Source organism: Tympanuchus pallidicinctus, unplaced genomic scaffold (assembly GCF_026119805.1).
Source record: "Tympanuchus pallidicinctus isolate F22 unplaced genomic scaffold, pur_lepc_1.0 scaffold17, whole genome shotgun sequence".
Classification (NCBI taxonomy): domain Eukaryota; kingdom Metazoa; phylum Chordata; class Aves; order Galliformes; family Phasianidae; genus Tympanuchus; species Tympanuchus pallidicinctus.
This window is the reverse complement of record NW_026294690.1, coordinates 7,397,947-7,414,063: the sequence shown is the minus strand read 5'-3', so window position 1 is coordinate 7,414,063 and position 16,117 is coordinate 7,397,947. Positions and strand designations below refer to the sequence as shown.

At 33.7% G+C, this 16,117-nt stretch overlaps 1 protein-coding gene across 6 annotated transcripts in view; it reads right to left on the bottom strand.

Moving 5' to 3' along the window:
• CACNA2D3 (calcium voltage-gated channel auxiliary subunit alpha2delta 3) overlaps nt 1-16,117 on the bottom strand; it is a 466,453-nt gene that overhangs the window by 47,447 nt on the left and 402,889 nt on the right. For all 6 annotated transcript variants that reach the window (XR_008205698.1, XR_008205697.1, XM_052678868.1 and 3 more), the window contains one exon: nt 117-178. Coding sequence is in view for 4 of the 6 variants with exons in the window: in XM_052678868.1 (XP_052534828.1) it covers nt 117-178 (62 nt within the window). In the remaining 2 variants the exon portion in view is untranslated. The remainder of the gene's footprint in view (nt 1-116; nt 179-16,117) is intronic.

Genomic DNA, 16,117 nt, shown 5'->3' with positions numbered 1-16,117 from the left:
ATATTTCAAATAAAATGCTTTACAGCAATTTTGTGACAAAGTAATTGTGGATCAACTACACAGCTAGAAAGATGTTGTGAATTCAATGACAAGGAAAATTTCCATTTAAAACATACCTGTCTGCTTGCTGTCCAAAATTTACGCTGGAAAAATTCAAGTTTCATCTGTATACCTACAGCTGGGAAATACATAAATAAAAACAGTATGTTGTATAATTGCTTCAAAACTATGATTTGAAATAAATCAAAAGCAGAAATAGTCCTACAATAAAGAGGGAAAGAAAGTCCCATAATAAAAAGACACTAGTGATTAAATAGGAGAGCACATAGTTATATTTCAAATATTACTAATACGGTGTGATAATTACACAAGGAAAACACTGAAATTACAGACATCTCCATATTACTCAAAAGAAGCACAAGCTGAAGATATTTATGTTCAAACCTATCTCAAATTAATATTCTACTGATGGTAATACAACAGCTGTAGGAACACACTCTCAGCTCTACGTGCTGAAACACACAAACGTGCTAAAACAACAGGAGACTGTTGGTTATTATTTCAAGTGATCATGTATAGGAAACTTGAACAAAATTTCATTTTCTCATTCCTTATATTGGATCCACACTAAGAATCATAAGAAAACCTATTTACCTTTTTATCATCGGTAATTGTTTTTTTGCAAATATAAACATGCTGATGTCATGAACATATTTTTCTTCTGTCTTAGCAGGCAGGAAAAGGTATGTGCATAGCGGGTTATAAATAGTTTTTTACTATCAATAACTCATTGACGTCTTTGCTTAACAGAGTAAGGACAGAAATCCATCTCTTCTTTAGAATGAAATCCAGAAGAAACTCTCTCCAACTGCATTTTATTGTCTAGTAATTTATTTTACAGTCAATGAGGAGATGCTGTCTGACAGCCATGCAACACATGTTTTCTACATCTGTTCTTTGCCTTTAGGTTTACTCCTAGTATGCAGGTGATCTGCACATCTCATTCCTTTTTCTGAAATGGAGGAAATGCATACTCTCAGGAAGTTTCCACAAATACATCTCAAACATAGAAATATCTGCTATACCAGTATTTGAAATTTCAATCTCACGTTACACTTGTAGACATGCATTTCAGCATCTATGAGTTAATGTAAACACACCAGCTTGTATTTCCTAGATTTCATCAAGTACAGTCTATGTCTTGTTTTACACACGTGAATATTTCTTTTCGAATCATTGAAGAAACTGCATGATCAACAGATACAGAAGCAGGTATCACGCTGATTCAAAGCCTAGACTTACCTTGAGCAGTCAAAGCCTCAAACTTGCAAAGAAATCAGTAAAATATCATTTCTCATGTAATTAAATTGTATGTATATGTAACCTTATGCAGGAGTTTGGACGTCAGGAGAATCCTCCCAGTCTGAACTATTTTATGATTCTTAGAATAAAGTCTAAAATGTGAAGAGAAAAGCTAACTACGTAGTCTAGACTCTTAAATAAAACAAACGTGTTCTAAAGGTCTTCCAGTGACCAGTGTAAATTTCATACCACGAGACAAATTCTGAAAAGAAACAAGATATTTACAAGAAAGCTCATCTGTAAAACATTCCATGTGAATGTTTTAATCAGTTGCATGATGGAATGCTGTAGCACAAAGACAGCTGAAGTCCTTGGACTAATTTCTGTGAAATGTAGAGCATCCTTCTTCATGAGAATGAGAGGACACAGACAGTTACAGCTTTATTTTCACAAAATTAGCTCTATGAATTTTGATACTTAGGGAAACTATGATGAGATATAAGAGACCAGGAATGAATACTGAACTCGCTCACTCTCAAGCAAACACACTCTCAAGAGTAATGTAGTTATTGTAGAAAGTGAGACCAGACTTTACCAGTTATTGCCTTCCTTCCTTCCTTTTTCAAGATTGATTCCATTTATTTCCATACCTAACTTCTAGAAGAGCTCTATCATCTATCTCTCAGGTACAATATCACTGAATGAGATAAACTTCAAAATTAAAACTTTTGCCTGCTCTGCTCAAGGTCATTCAGTCACAGTGGCAACTTTCTGAGTATAACACACAACAAAATATGTATTTCCCATATGATAGATTTGCAATCCTTGTAATTGTTTTGTTGGTTTTTTTTTTTTTTTTTTCTTCTTTTTTTTTTTATAATGAACAGCTACATGATTTGTACCTATGTTTCAAGATTGGAGGAGAAAACATATCTCCCATATACATTGTATAGTGAAGACAGCATTAGGGATTTGCTTTGAATAGGGGTCTCTTGCTGTGAGATTTTTATCTCACCATTGTTTTACTTTTTTTTTTTTTCCCTTCATGAAAAATATGACATCACAACTTTCATGTCACTGAATAACTTCTATATTTCTTATGTGACATATAATAAATGACATTTATTTTTCTGTAACTCAGTTAGTAAGCATAGGATTAACTTTTATTTAAAAGAATTAACATCTCTATTCTACATTTTTTTTTACATATTCTCTACATTTTTTTTCAATTCCTATGGTGATAGTAAAGCATCTTCACATGCTTTCCTCTGAGCTTTTCCAGTGCAGGATATTTTTGGTTTCAGAACCAGTATGTTCTTATGAATAATCTCTAGTTCATCAGCATTCAGAACTTCAGAACAAAATATTTGTGCTGGCATTTATTTTTGTATTTAAATTTATGTTTTATAAGCTGGCTACATATTCAGCTAATGGGAGCTACCAGAGAGGCATGAAGGCTCTTTCTTCACGTACTTGTCTATTTTCTGTAACACAAAATGTATCATTTCATATGAATAATCCAAATCCATGTAATTGTGTCAACCATACTATCAAATTTACTTAGGCAACTTCAATAAGCAGCTTTAATGCTGTGCATGGATAGCAGACATTCAACATTTTTTTCCTCTGTTTAATACAGTGATTGGTATTTTGTAGCACATACTCTATGAAATAAGAAGTTTAAGAACTATCAATTTAATTTCTTGGCTCCATTAATTTTTAAATAATCCATTTCCATTTCCTTATGCATTTATTCCAAGGCTGAAAGTAATAATTCATTGTTTTTTGTAGGATGCTGTAAGAATAAAGTTATTGGGAAGGGCTCAACTTCCACAGAACTCAGGCCCTTTTAGTATCAAGGAAAAAATCTAAGAAAACAAATAAATTATTTGAATGGATCAGAATTGCTTGTATTCATCTCAAAATCTCCATGGTTAAGCAAACAGACAGAATGATAAGGAAATCCTCCCTCAATAAATTAGTCTTGTTCTGTGTAGGGAATTATAAGAGTTCTTGTACTCTATGTAAAAAGGCCCAACTCCTACTTAAAATGAGAGAGGAAAACAGAGCAGACTGATTTATTTCAAGCATGAGAGGAGATGAAACTCCCTATAAACCTGGGAGAGATAATCAAATCCACAGACTGAAGGAAAAAGCAGTAAAATGTAAAAGGGTTTCCATTCTGTAGAATATCATAGAACTTAACACTATACAAAAGCAGAAGATTAGCAAGATTAAAGAAATATCATAAAGTATTCCCTTTTTCCACAGTAGAGTATAGATAGCCTAAGGTAATTTATCATACATAAAAGATGCTCAACATTTTAAGGATAATTGGGCATCCTTTTTCTGATGGAATTATCTTAAGGGAGGCTTAATTTGCTTTCAAAATAATAAATCTTGGAGACAGACTTGCAGCAGGATTATTTTTCTTTACCTGTATCACCTTTGTGCATTAAGCTGAGACTCCTTAAGATTTGTTTCTTTCCAACTACTTCTATTATCTCTTGATATCTATTAAAATACCTAAAAAAGTAAATGTGAATTATTCTAGAACAGATTTAATTACTTACAAAAAAACTGATTGCATTTCTTTTGTCTATAATCTAAGTCTTTGATTCAGTTCGAAATCTTTCTGTCTTTAATTTCGGCTTATTCAAAGCTTAAGAGGCAGAATATTATGCTCCATGGTACAATATTGAGCAATAAGCAGCACAACTGCCAAAAAGTACCTCTGTTAGAGATTAACTGAAGTATCTCACATCCAAAGCTGATGTTTTTCTAAGTATTTATAAATATCTGTAAGATATTTATGTTAGGTTCTGTACAAAACGTTTTAGGTATTATAATTAAAAACAGTCAGTTGTTTTCTCAATACAAAAAGGGTTAGCTAATAAATTAAAGGTATTTCAACAGAATATAGTAATATGTAGTAATATAATTATGGTTATATTCTCAGTAATGCTAATTCTTTCAGGTTACATTAAGCAAGAAATGAATTAGCACTCATTGAATGTGTACTTCTCAGACTGCTTCTAGTCCCAGTTACAGTTTACTAGCACAGTAAAATTCAGTTTCAGTCTTCCAAACTTCACACTTCATTCAGTAGTCTTCTTGATCTCACTGATATTTCAATTCAATCTATACCTATCTATCATCTTCATTTCTTTTATTAAAAAAAAAAAAAAAGATGGCCAGAAATTTAACATGAAAATGCATTGGTTTTTTTTTCAGGGATACTGGACACTAAGTTTTAATTAGAAAAAAGCTGGGCCAAAATATTAAGTAATTGTGTGCTGCCTTCTGTTTTTCTTACAAACTGGACAGTTCTTAGCCAAGGAAAATTAAATATCACATATTTGGACATGTGGATTGTGATACAATTCATGAAATACCCTCTGCAGCGTGTTGGTTATTTTTTGTTTGATAATTGTTTTTTCTTTAAGCAGGGTAGAGTAGGGGTTAGAGTCATTATTATTATTATTATTATTTTAATATTTATTTGTCATTTACAACGAGAAACAATATTAATGTCATTATTATTATTATTATTTTAATATTTATTTGTCATTTACAACGAGAAACAATATTAAGGAGAAATTTATCGGTGAAATTTATCAGTGTTTCTTTGTTTGGAACTTTTCATACTGTACTGCAGTCATTTTTCATGATAAATAGTATCAGTTTTTTTCCACAATAGAAAAATGACAAGAAATAACATTTCATAGCTGAAAAGAGGCTGACAATCTCTGTATTGGCTCAAAACAAAAATTATTGGACAAGCAAACCAGCAAAAAATAATAGACCTATCACTTGAATCTACTACATATTTCTTTACTCTTAAGTTATCCTAATAATATTCTAAAAATATTTTTAAAATGCTTTAGTGTTGCGTTCATTCAAAATCCTTGTAAATGCACACATACTTTTGCACCAAAATTTGAGTTGGCGCCTTATTAAAACTTACCGATTGATTTTCCCAAAGACAAGTATTTTATTAACCTAGATACAACATGAAATAGAAAAAAAATCACAATCGGAATTTTTTTTTAACTTTAACTAATGTTTAGAAAAAAAATATCAGTGTTATTATGGGTATTTTATCTTTATCCTTTTAGCTTCAGATAAGTGGGATGATTGCACACATACACATACATTTCTAAGTACCATATAAGTATTTATCAGTGTCAGAGCTTTGTTATGAGAGACAATATAGTTTTCATAACATGTCATAAGGTCTTAGCCAATGCATAGAATACTCCAGCAGGTGTGTTGAGATGCAACATGTAAACATATGCATTCTTCTTAAATGGAGAATGGACAGCTGAAGATGTCCCCCTTTACTAACAGATCTTAAATGTACTATTTTCTCCCAGAATATGTTTGGAATTAGTGGTGGAAACTAGTTGTCTGAGTGGAAACTCCCAAGATACAGCAAAGGCAGTGGCAACTGGTATTTCCTGGAGGCCAAGCTTAAGCAGAAAGGGAGGAGATACTGGGAACTTGATGTGAGGCCAAGCTGAAAGGGGAGCAGGATGATGATTGCTGGGATGCCGAAGTTCATCCAAACTCAAACCACGGGGGAAAGCTGAAGGGCTTGGTTTGCCGCCAATCCCTGAAAAACAGAACTGCGGAGGGCAGTCTGTGAACATCATCATAAACCAGACTCCCTTTGACTCCCCGACACATATCTTCCTTCTGGAGGACTAATGAAGTAGCAGCAGGAGCAAGAGGAAGCAGAGGAAGGATATAAATTGAGTGGAAACATAAAAAAATATAGACATTGTTGACTGAAAGTCTTTTGACTTTTCAGGAGGCTTCACTGAGGAGCTTGGAGGAAAACAGGTTATCTGTAAATTATCATTCAGACAGTTATGCCATATTTCAAACTTTACAAGATAGTAGATGTGCTGCCAACATTGTAACAAAGGGCTCCCACAAAAAATCTACTATTTTACCCCATGATAAACTCTCTGCATCCAGAGTACAGCTCAAGGGAGCTACTTGGGAATGCGTTTGTAATTTTTCCAGGAAAAAAATCTTTCATATTCCTGGAGGGAGGTAACTCCTTGGCATACAAAATTACAGTAAGTGCACTTTGCTGGAAATATATATACCTTGCTCCTGAGAAGTACAAGGAGAACATTGATAGTATAAAAGTGGTTTAAACTGTACGATTTAAAGACAGTGTAGTAGAGCATGGTTAAGCCCTGTCTGGTATCTAGAGAATCCTTTACTGTGATTTTTAGAATATATCTGACGCATACTGACACCTGTTTCATTGCATTAGGGAGAGAAAAGAAAAGTGGAAAAGGAGAAAAAAAAAAGTATGAGAAAGAGAGAAAAAGAGAGAAAGAAAGAGAGAGAGAAAGAGGAGAAGAAAAAGAGAGAAAGAGCATATTGAGTAGTTTTATATCCTTATAGGTGAAGCCCTAATCTTACTAGTTAGTGTGGTTTAGCTAGTATTTCTTTCACATCTCAGCCAACAAGCTGTGGTTTCAAGTTTGCAATTAATGAACCTCAAGAGACTTGGAGTTCAGAAAAACATCCAGAAATCAGGATCTTTATCTGAACTCTTGGAGGCTGTGACCAGATTCTCTTAGGAGATGTCAGGCTCTCAGCTTCTGCTTTAACTAAAATACACTGTGGTCAAACTTTGATAGCATTTCATTTTTTCAGATTTGATCCTGGCTACTACCTAACTCAGTTGAAAGACAAAGTTCTTATCAACAAATATTAGCATTGTGAAAAAGACTCACTTTTAAAATGGAAAAAAATATTCATTGCTCTTATTACAAAAGAGGTCTATCCCTCCCAAATTGGAATTCCAGCATTTCAGAATGGCTACTGAGAATATACAAAATCTTATTAGGTAAACAGACAGTATATTCAGTAAGAAAACACCAATATTTTATCAAAATCATCATATCACTAAAAATAAGACTTGGATTCCTTCATAACTGAGTTATAATGTGACATTCTCTACAAAATTGCTCTCTATTGTGATTATCAAATTACTTTGAATTGCTGTAAGACTTGAAGTAACACATTAGAAACATTATGGATTCTGCATTTGAAAGTATAAAGAAAACAGTAATAGTGGTTTTGCAAACCTGTATATTATATTATTTGTGTCTTTACTGAACAACTGTAAAAGGCAGCAATGGTAAAAGCTACAGACAGCATACTTTTCCATGAAAATGTATTAGATTTTTAGAACTGGATTAAGATTGGCAATGATCTGAATACTTTCACATTTAGTTAGCTTTATTATTTATTCTACATTTGTAGGAATTCTAGCGTTACAAAACTCTGTCAAGATACATTAATTATTCCTTTTAGGAATTACCTTTATTGGAGAAATAAATTTATATTTTCTTTCATTTAAGTGTGTGAACTGGAGAACAGCGCAACGAACAGGTCACGCACTGAGGGACAGAATAACAACTTTCCATTTTTTTCTGTCTTATCACATGTAGGCAAAAAGAAAAAGCATCTGCAGAATTTCTAGATAAACTTAGGTAACCTTCAGCAGAAATATTTGCTTAGGGCTGATCTGAATATTCATGAATTGAGAGAGATTTTCACACTGCTAAAAAGTAGCCAAGAACTGATTTACTTCATTAGATAAATGAAGCATTTTGCAACTCCCTGGTGTTACAAAATACAAAGAAAATTCTACTGACTTATCTCTTTCCAAATACATATTTAATTAATGCTTTTAAAGGATATTCCAAGAAAACAAACGTTAAATGTTAAATGTCAAAAACATTAAAACCAATGAAATCAAAAGGCACTGAGATTTTTAAAACTTCTTGATAAAATTTCATCACTGTTGAGAGATCTGTGCACCAGGTTATGACTATTCTTGAACTTATCTGTGAGTTATTAAATTCTAAAACTAGAATAAGTGCTGGCGTGTTTTCCACAATAGCAGTATAAATGCAATATTCTTTACAAAATCTATTATCCACATGCTTCAACAAGAAGTATACTTCAATTTATTTCCTAATAATGTGTAGGATTTAGCTTTCAATAGAGAAGTAAAGTATATTTTAAGAGAATAAATTCATATTTTTTAGGTAAATCAATATCACAGATACTAGCTCTAATCCTCTCTAAAGGAATAGCTTTGAAATAAATCGGGGGGTTTGCTGAAAGGTAGCTGTCCTTGATATTTCATTAAACTAAGGTTTTATCACACAAAATAGCTGCTATCTCTACTAAGTTGTGAGATCTGTGTAAATGCAACTGGGGCTTATGCCTAAAAGGTGTTGAGTATTACTACTGCTCACTGTAGTCTGTGAAAGTTAAGGGATGCTCAGTGTATGATAGGAATAGAAGAAGCCCTTAAATATCCATTCAGAGAATACTTTTGATAAGAATTTTCAGAAATGATGTTGTTGTATAAAGGTTCAGGTATTACTGACTTAGAATGAAAAACAGTCTTCCAAAGGCCAAAATTTCATAGCAGTTTCTTAAACTGGCAGTTAGGACATACGCACCTGTAAGGACAGACAAATACTACTGGGATTTGCAGGAGCTCTTATCTCACATTGCAATTAGTGTATGTACGGGAGTTCTTCCAGAGTCTCTACTGTGTTTCTTCCAACACTAGTAGGCAACAGAATAGATTTGAATCACCAATTTTCAAAAAGTAGGCACCTCTAAACTACAGAGGCTCCCTTGAATATGTTTCTACAATGTATTTACTAGAACATTTTATTTTCTAATTCAGTCAAATTAATCAGCTCTGCATTTTATCAGCAAGGATGCTTTCAGTATGTCTGTGAGGGAAGAAAAGAATATCTCAATTTTTTTCACTTTACAGAGCAAGTGTGCCCTACTCCAATGGAAAAGCCCCCCTTCCCTTCATTAAAGAATAACATGTAACACATGTACTAGAAATGCATTAAGCTTTTACCAACTTAAATAAAGTACATTTACATAGATTTATATTTGTATGTTGATTTTTATGTTTAAAAAGCAGTAAAACTATCCATAGAAGGAAAATGAGAAAGCTAGCAGAAATTCCTGTTTTATTCCATGATTTTAATTGCACTTAGAAAGTAACTAGAGGAAGAGGGGTATGATTTCTGCATGCACAGAGATACTCACACTGTTCTTCGCTACTTAGTAACTAAGATTTTTTTTTCCATTTAATTCAATAAGATTAGATTATGGTACTGATTATGACCATTTCCACAAATCAGCATTTTAACTGAGTTTCCATGGAAACTCTATATGCTCCCATTTTCTTTCTAGACAAGGCGATGCCTGTTTAACAACTTGAAAAAGTTTGATGAAGACAACATGTTTTCTTTAAGTTACATTAACCAAGGCCAATATTTCCTAATTACATTAGCAGGAGGAACATTTACAGCAGGACTTTTTAGCATGGGAAACCCTCCATCATTCAACCCATCTTAATCTCTGAAAAATGGGAAGCATTAGCATTACCATTGCTTATCACACTCAAGACTCATTAACTGGTCTTATAAAACAATCTCTTATTAAATGACAACATTGTTCACACGTTACATTCTTTGTACATAAGGACATTATCCTACAGCATCTGAATCTTCTCTGTGTATCAGAGAACACACATCTATGAAGACTGGGTGGTCCACTGGCTTAAGAACTGAGATTCTGAAGATTGTTCCGCTCCTTGCTTTGCACTTTGCCTGCAGTGCAACCTTTGAGCAAATTACCCTTTCTGTGATCCGTTTCCTTGTTAGTGAAATGGGACAAAGGACACCTTACAATCTATAAGAAGTGATTACAATATAATGAATGAAAGCAGTAACAGCTAAGTATTACAAATACATGTTGCACATTAGAGTGTGATCTGTAAACGCACAAAACAACCAGGCCCAAACTCTTGATTATGTAAAACTGAAAAACATGCCTTAGCAACAATAATGAAATACTTTTGAAGAGGTTTGGAGACAAATAAATTTTTATCTTCTGCAGTGTAATGATGAAATTGGAATGTTACTCTGCATTACTGATTTTAGCTAGGTTTCAATCAAAGTGAGGGAGAATCATGCATTGTGTGACTCCTTCTGGCATATTGATGTCTGCTTCTTTTACAAATCTGCTTTCAGGTACCCAGCTCAAGAAACGGCAGGCTACAAAACTAAGTATCCCTTTAAATCCTAAGTTAAAATGTCAGTATGTAAAACATGACCAACCAAGGGCATATAGTAGAGTAGACAAAGTGTTTACTTTCCATGCACAAGCCTGTATTGGACATTTCAGCTCCTTTCAGTTGCACAAAATACAAATGCTCACCAAAGTCCATGTTTGGATCATTAGAGCCCCCTAATCATCAAAAACTAACAATTACAGAGAGAGAGAGAATTCCCTGCTTTTTCCTATTCCTATAGAATTTAGAGAAAGACAGTTTGTAGCAGTAACTAATGAAAACCTAAGATCTTACAGACACTAAAAGGAGAGGCATGGAAATGATTAGTTCTATAAACCAGGCACATAATGCTTAACTTCTTCAGCTTCTAAAAATGGTAGCTTACTTTCTCCCAATGACTACTTTCAGAAGCAGAGAAGGCAGTAATATTGTTCTTTGAACTTATCTATTCTAACTCTGCTGAAACACAGAGTCAGAGAGAAAATGGATGCTGAGAAACGTACTGTCATTTTGTGAAGGGAAAAAGATGAAAAGTTTCAGCCAAAACATGAGTAATCAAGGTCAGCCCTGCCATTATGTTCAAAAATAACTTACTGCAGAGCAGAATGAAAGCAAATAAATGTTAAAATATGCTCATGTTGACCAAGATAGCCATAGCTGTTTGGACAGAGGAGGATCAATGAGGCTGGGAACGTGGAGATCATGTCCTAAATTAAATGGTAATAAAATAAAAGTACCTTTACATAAAAAGAGATATGCTGTATTGCATTAAATGATAATATGTACCGCCTGAGTTCTTATAGTCTTACTCAGTGACATGGAAGTCATATGCTAACACTGAAGATAAAAAGATGAGACTAACATTTAAATGTTTCCTCAGCTTCAGAAGTAATGACTTACTTTTATACTGTACTTTTTTCTTTATACTTGCCTATACATAGGCTTTTCAAGTGCTGTTATAATATTTTCATCCTCATAACTAATGCATTTACTTGACCCAGAAAATTAATCCTTCAGCATTTTAAGGGACAGTAAAATAGAAACCATAGTAACAAGCTTGCAGATAACTTTGGTTAGTACAAAAACAAAATCAAACAAACAAAGCAACCTACGCCAGCAGACATGGCTCAGTTTTACAACTGGCAGGACTTTGACATTTATGCCAAAATTATTAATATATTTTTCCTCCTTACCTAGCAAGCAGCATGTCAGCTATTTGGCATGATACTTCTAATAATTGTATTAAAGTACATCTCAATGAATTATTTGCATTTTTACCAGGTCAAGAAAAGGACAATATTGTTCCCTTTTGATACAAATTTTTAAATTGAAATTACTATTGAATAAATTTTACTCTAGTGATAAGAAAAGAAACCATAAAACAAGGCTCTTTTGTGATTCTGGGTATGAAAATAGTAAACCAAAGCAAAACAAACAAAACAAAGCAAAAAGAAAGAAAGAAACAGAATAAAAACAGAGAAAAAGGGGTTTTACTTAAAGATTTCAATCTTCAGTTTCCTTTAGTTGCCATTGGGTTATCCCAATAAAATTGCTTCATTATTGCAGGTATAAACTGCACTCCTCTATAAAAGGTCTTTTATTAAAGCTTCTTTTTATATTTCATAGCCATGGGCTTTTTGTTGCTGTTTGGTTGCTTTTCTGTTACTCTATTTAAATGCAGATTATTTTATTCCTGCATAAATTTCCTCCTAGGGTATCTGAAATCCTTAATCATCATCCCAATATTTTTCTCCCACATTACGCTTTTAGAATCAAGTTCCATGTCTTTTAAGAGTACGGCTTACGTCAGAGGGATCCAGAGGGATCAAGAGGTTTAAGTTTCAGTACCTATTAAAGGAATTTAATTATCCAACCAGTTCCATTTGGATACACTGTTCCTGTTGTTACTGTTCTTTGCTAATCTACACCAGATTTTCCAGTATTGTAATTCTCATTAATAAAACGCACTCTGTAGGAAGACATTTCTTCTCCATACATTTTTTTTCCCCTTTCTTTTTAGAGAAAAAAGATCTCCTACTGGCCTTTTTACAAATTCTGAACAGACACATCAGGATCCTTCATATGAATTTTCCCAAGACTTTATCATGCCTGCAAACAGTACAACTGGATAAACTTGAAGGATGAGAAATCACAACATTCATCAGTGAATTTTATTTAAATAATAGTGTCCTGCCATAAAATCATGAAAACAATTAATGAAGTATGAGTTCTATTTTTTAACTGTTCACCACACCAGCATAAGAAACAGAAACATTTACCACATTTAAAATCTTTGTTCTTACACTGAGAATATTTCAAAATGCTTCTACACAAGTTTGTTCAAGAAAACAACGTCCTGATTTCTAACAGTTCAGGAAGTGCAGAAAATTTACTTTTTTCTCCTTTAAGATTGAATTTAAGGTGAGGTGTGACTATAAATAGAAATTCTTTTCAAACATTAAACAAACAAAAAAACACCTAAGGAAAAGTTTAGAAAATAATTGTGTCTTCAGTGTAAGAAGGATAAACTAGAATGATCGTGAAAGTGACCTCAATTTCAGCATGTTTAAGTGAGGACAAAAAGGATCTAAAATGTCAAGATTAAATAAAATGAATGCTTGTCCTTATTTTTATATTTACTTTGCCTTTGTCCTAGTTCAATTATTTTGATTTCTGTTACCTCCATGTCAAGCAGCATACATTTTTCCTTACAGTAGTAGCAAAATGAATCAATTTATTAATTAACCATGTCAGTGATATCTCTTAGCTCCACACAGAGATTCTCAGCATGTAATAACAGGTGGTAGTCATTTATTGGGAAATGTCTGAACAGTTTTCCCCTTCCTCCTCCTACCTGTAACAGAATGAATACTGATACTAATCTGCCTTTAAATACAACTTAACGTAGCTCGCACTTAAGGAGAAGTAACTTTGCATTTCTCTTTGCACTTCTTCTCATTCTGAAGGCCTTGCATCCCATGCAATGAACTTTCTACTTTATACTATAGGGCTGGTGCTCAAGTATTCTTGAGGAAACCCTTTCAAACCTTCAAATAATGATTATTTAGTTATGGGGAAAGAAGTGTAAGCCAAACGGACAAGAAACTAATTATGTTAGTGTTAATATCACTACATATTGCTGGATTGAAAGTCTTGCATCCCCTCGGTGAAGTAAAAAAAGTGAAAAAAATCTGAAAAGGATTGAGCAAAACAGCTGTCTCCAGATTACCTGGATATTAACGTTGAAAGATTTTTCTCCATCCAAACCAAAATAACAGTTTGGGGATGAATGCAGTCCTGACCTCACCCAGGCACCTACAATGATAAATGACACCATCCGACACAGTGGCAGATGCCATGCTGGTTTGCAGGTTGTTGGAAATAGTCTGTAAGTCCCTCTGAACTATCCTGTTTCTTTCCCCCACTGTAAATTTGCACCTTGAATGCAGAGTATTTCAGCTCATTTACTTCACTATCTATCTATTGTATCTATTGCATCTATTGTATCTCATGCGCTAGCGTGTAAAAATGGTGTAAAAATTCCCATAAATAATAATTATGGAAAGAAAAAAAAAAATGAAAAACCTTGCCCACAGGGAAAGGTTTTCTCCATAACTTGTATCATTAGTTGATTAAAGCCCTTAAGAGTGAAAGTTTATATCTTCTCTAAACGATTTCTTTTTTTTTTTTTTGTCCCACGAGGTAACTATGGCTCCAGATTATGTATGAATCCTACTAATTTTTGGCCCAAGGATAACTTCCAGCACTGTGTTTCACAAATTAATTATGTATTTTATAAACATGTACCAGATGTATCTATGTATGGTGAAACAAGCCACTGAAAAGAGAAGAAAATGGGGCTCTTTCCCTCAATTCAGTGATCCAAAAAACAAAATCACAGCTGCCTACTAGTTTATTTATTTTTGGAGTTACAAAATGTTGTTTCTCATGTTCAGAGTTACTAACAAACAGTTCATAATGAGCAGGCATGAGCAACTTTTGGATAACAACGTAATAATGGTTCCTCTGTTGTGATAATCAGGATTTGATGTCATTAAACTCTGAATGTTACTCGTCTTCCCTTGTCCTGCCTAACTAATAAGATGTCTGAAGAAATCTACACAGACATCTTTTGTGAATTATGGACAACATTTTAAGGTTGTAAAGTTCTTCAAGCCAAATTTGATTTGATCTACTGGCTTATACTTCTCTTATGAAAGGTGGCCTGGAATAGGAACCAATGCCTTCCTCTAATTTTTGTCTACTTTTGAAAATCTAGTTCCTTGACAGCCATAGTGAGGGTCCTGAGCTCTTTGGATACAGAGGCTGCCTTTGTAGATAGAAATACGTGAGGAATTGAAGGTATAGTACTCCATAATTACTCCATGATAAGGATTGGTTTGTATCCCAATCCATTGCCTTGAGTTGCGTTTAAGTCTTCAACAAGAGATTAGTTGTTCCTCCTTCAGAGGAGAAAGCTCATGCCATTTTCCCTGTAAGATTATATCTCCCCATCCAAAAGCAGAAGGAAAATAAGTGTAATGGAGAGAACGAGAGAATATACAGGAATTTTCTGTCATAGTTTGAGGAATGCTGTTTTGTTGTTTTTTTTTTCATATAATCATGTCTGTCTGGAATAAATGTGTAGTCAGAATTCTATAGACTTTAAGTATTTGATACATGTACTAATTTTTTTTCCCTTTCTGCTAGAGTCTAATTCATACAGTTCTGCAGGAAGAGATGATTCTTGTACATTCTTTTGAAGCACAAAGCAATAAACTTCTGTAACAAAGTATATTCTGGCAATCTGACAGTGAAGTGCCCCATCAGCACAAATGGATAGGACATGAGTTTACCAGGCTAGCTTGCCATGGGCAAAGGGAAACGTATCTTGTTGCAACAAGGCACAAGTTAATTTAAGCAGTCACAATAACACACTGCTGCACCACATCAGACAACTGAAAAGAATCATGCTGGTTGTTCAAAAGCCCAGAAGTAGAGTAAATTTCATGAGTTATTCTGTTTCTGGCAAATCTACCTGTTTCACAGCTGTAATTTTCACCACATCAAACTTCTCCGTCTTAACCAAAGTATTATTACTAATAAATGGGAATACGAAACGGATTATAGGTTAGGGAAAATTCTGTTTACAAAATATGTGTATTCAGAGTTCTCAATGTGAAGATGAAATGGCCACATCTACATGAAAAGCAAATTGACAGATTTAATCATATGTTTCCAAATCTGAATCCAGCATGAAGATTTTTTTAAAAAGAGTAATAACTTCTTATACCGCAATTCAGAATACATAAAACAACCTCTGCATTATTGTTGGAACTGAACCTCCCACAGTGCTTAACTTTCTGTGACCTTGTCCTATGAACATCTCTTTAATACTGCAAGTGCTAAAAATAATACAATTATAGCAGCAAACGCTTACCTAAAATAAGAGGGGCAGTTAGGAGACATTCTTTAAGGCTACCATTAGACGATATAAAGTGTTGTGGGAGCTTGCAAGCCTACCTGGTCAGCAAACGTTAGTTAAAGAGGAACTAGTTAAAAAAGAAACTGAATTAAACTCTTTGAACTCTGCTTTAGCAGGAATTTGGATTTGATGATCCCCGAAAGTCCATTCCAACCCCTACAGTTCTGTGGATCTGGAAATTT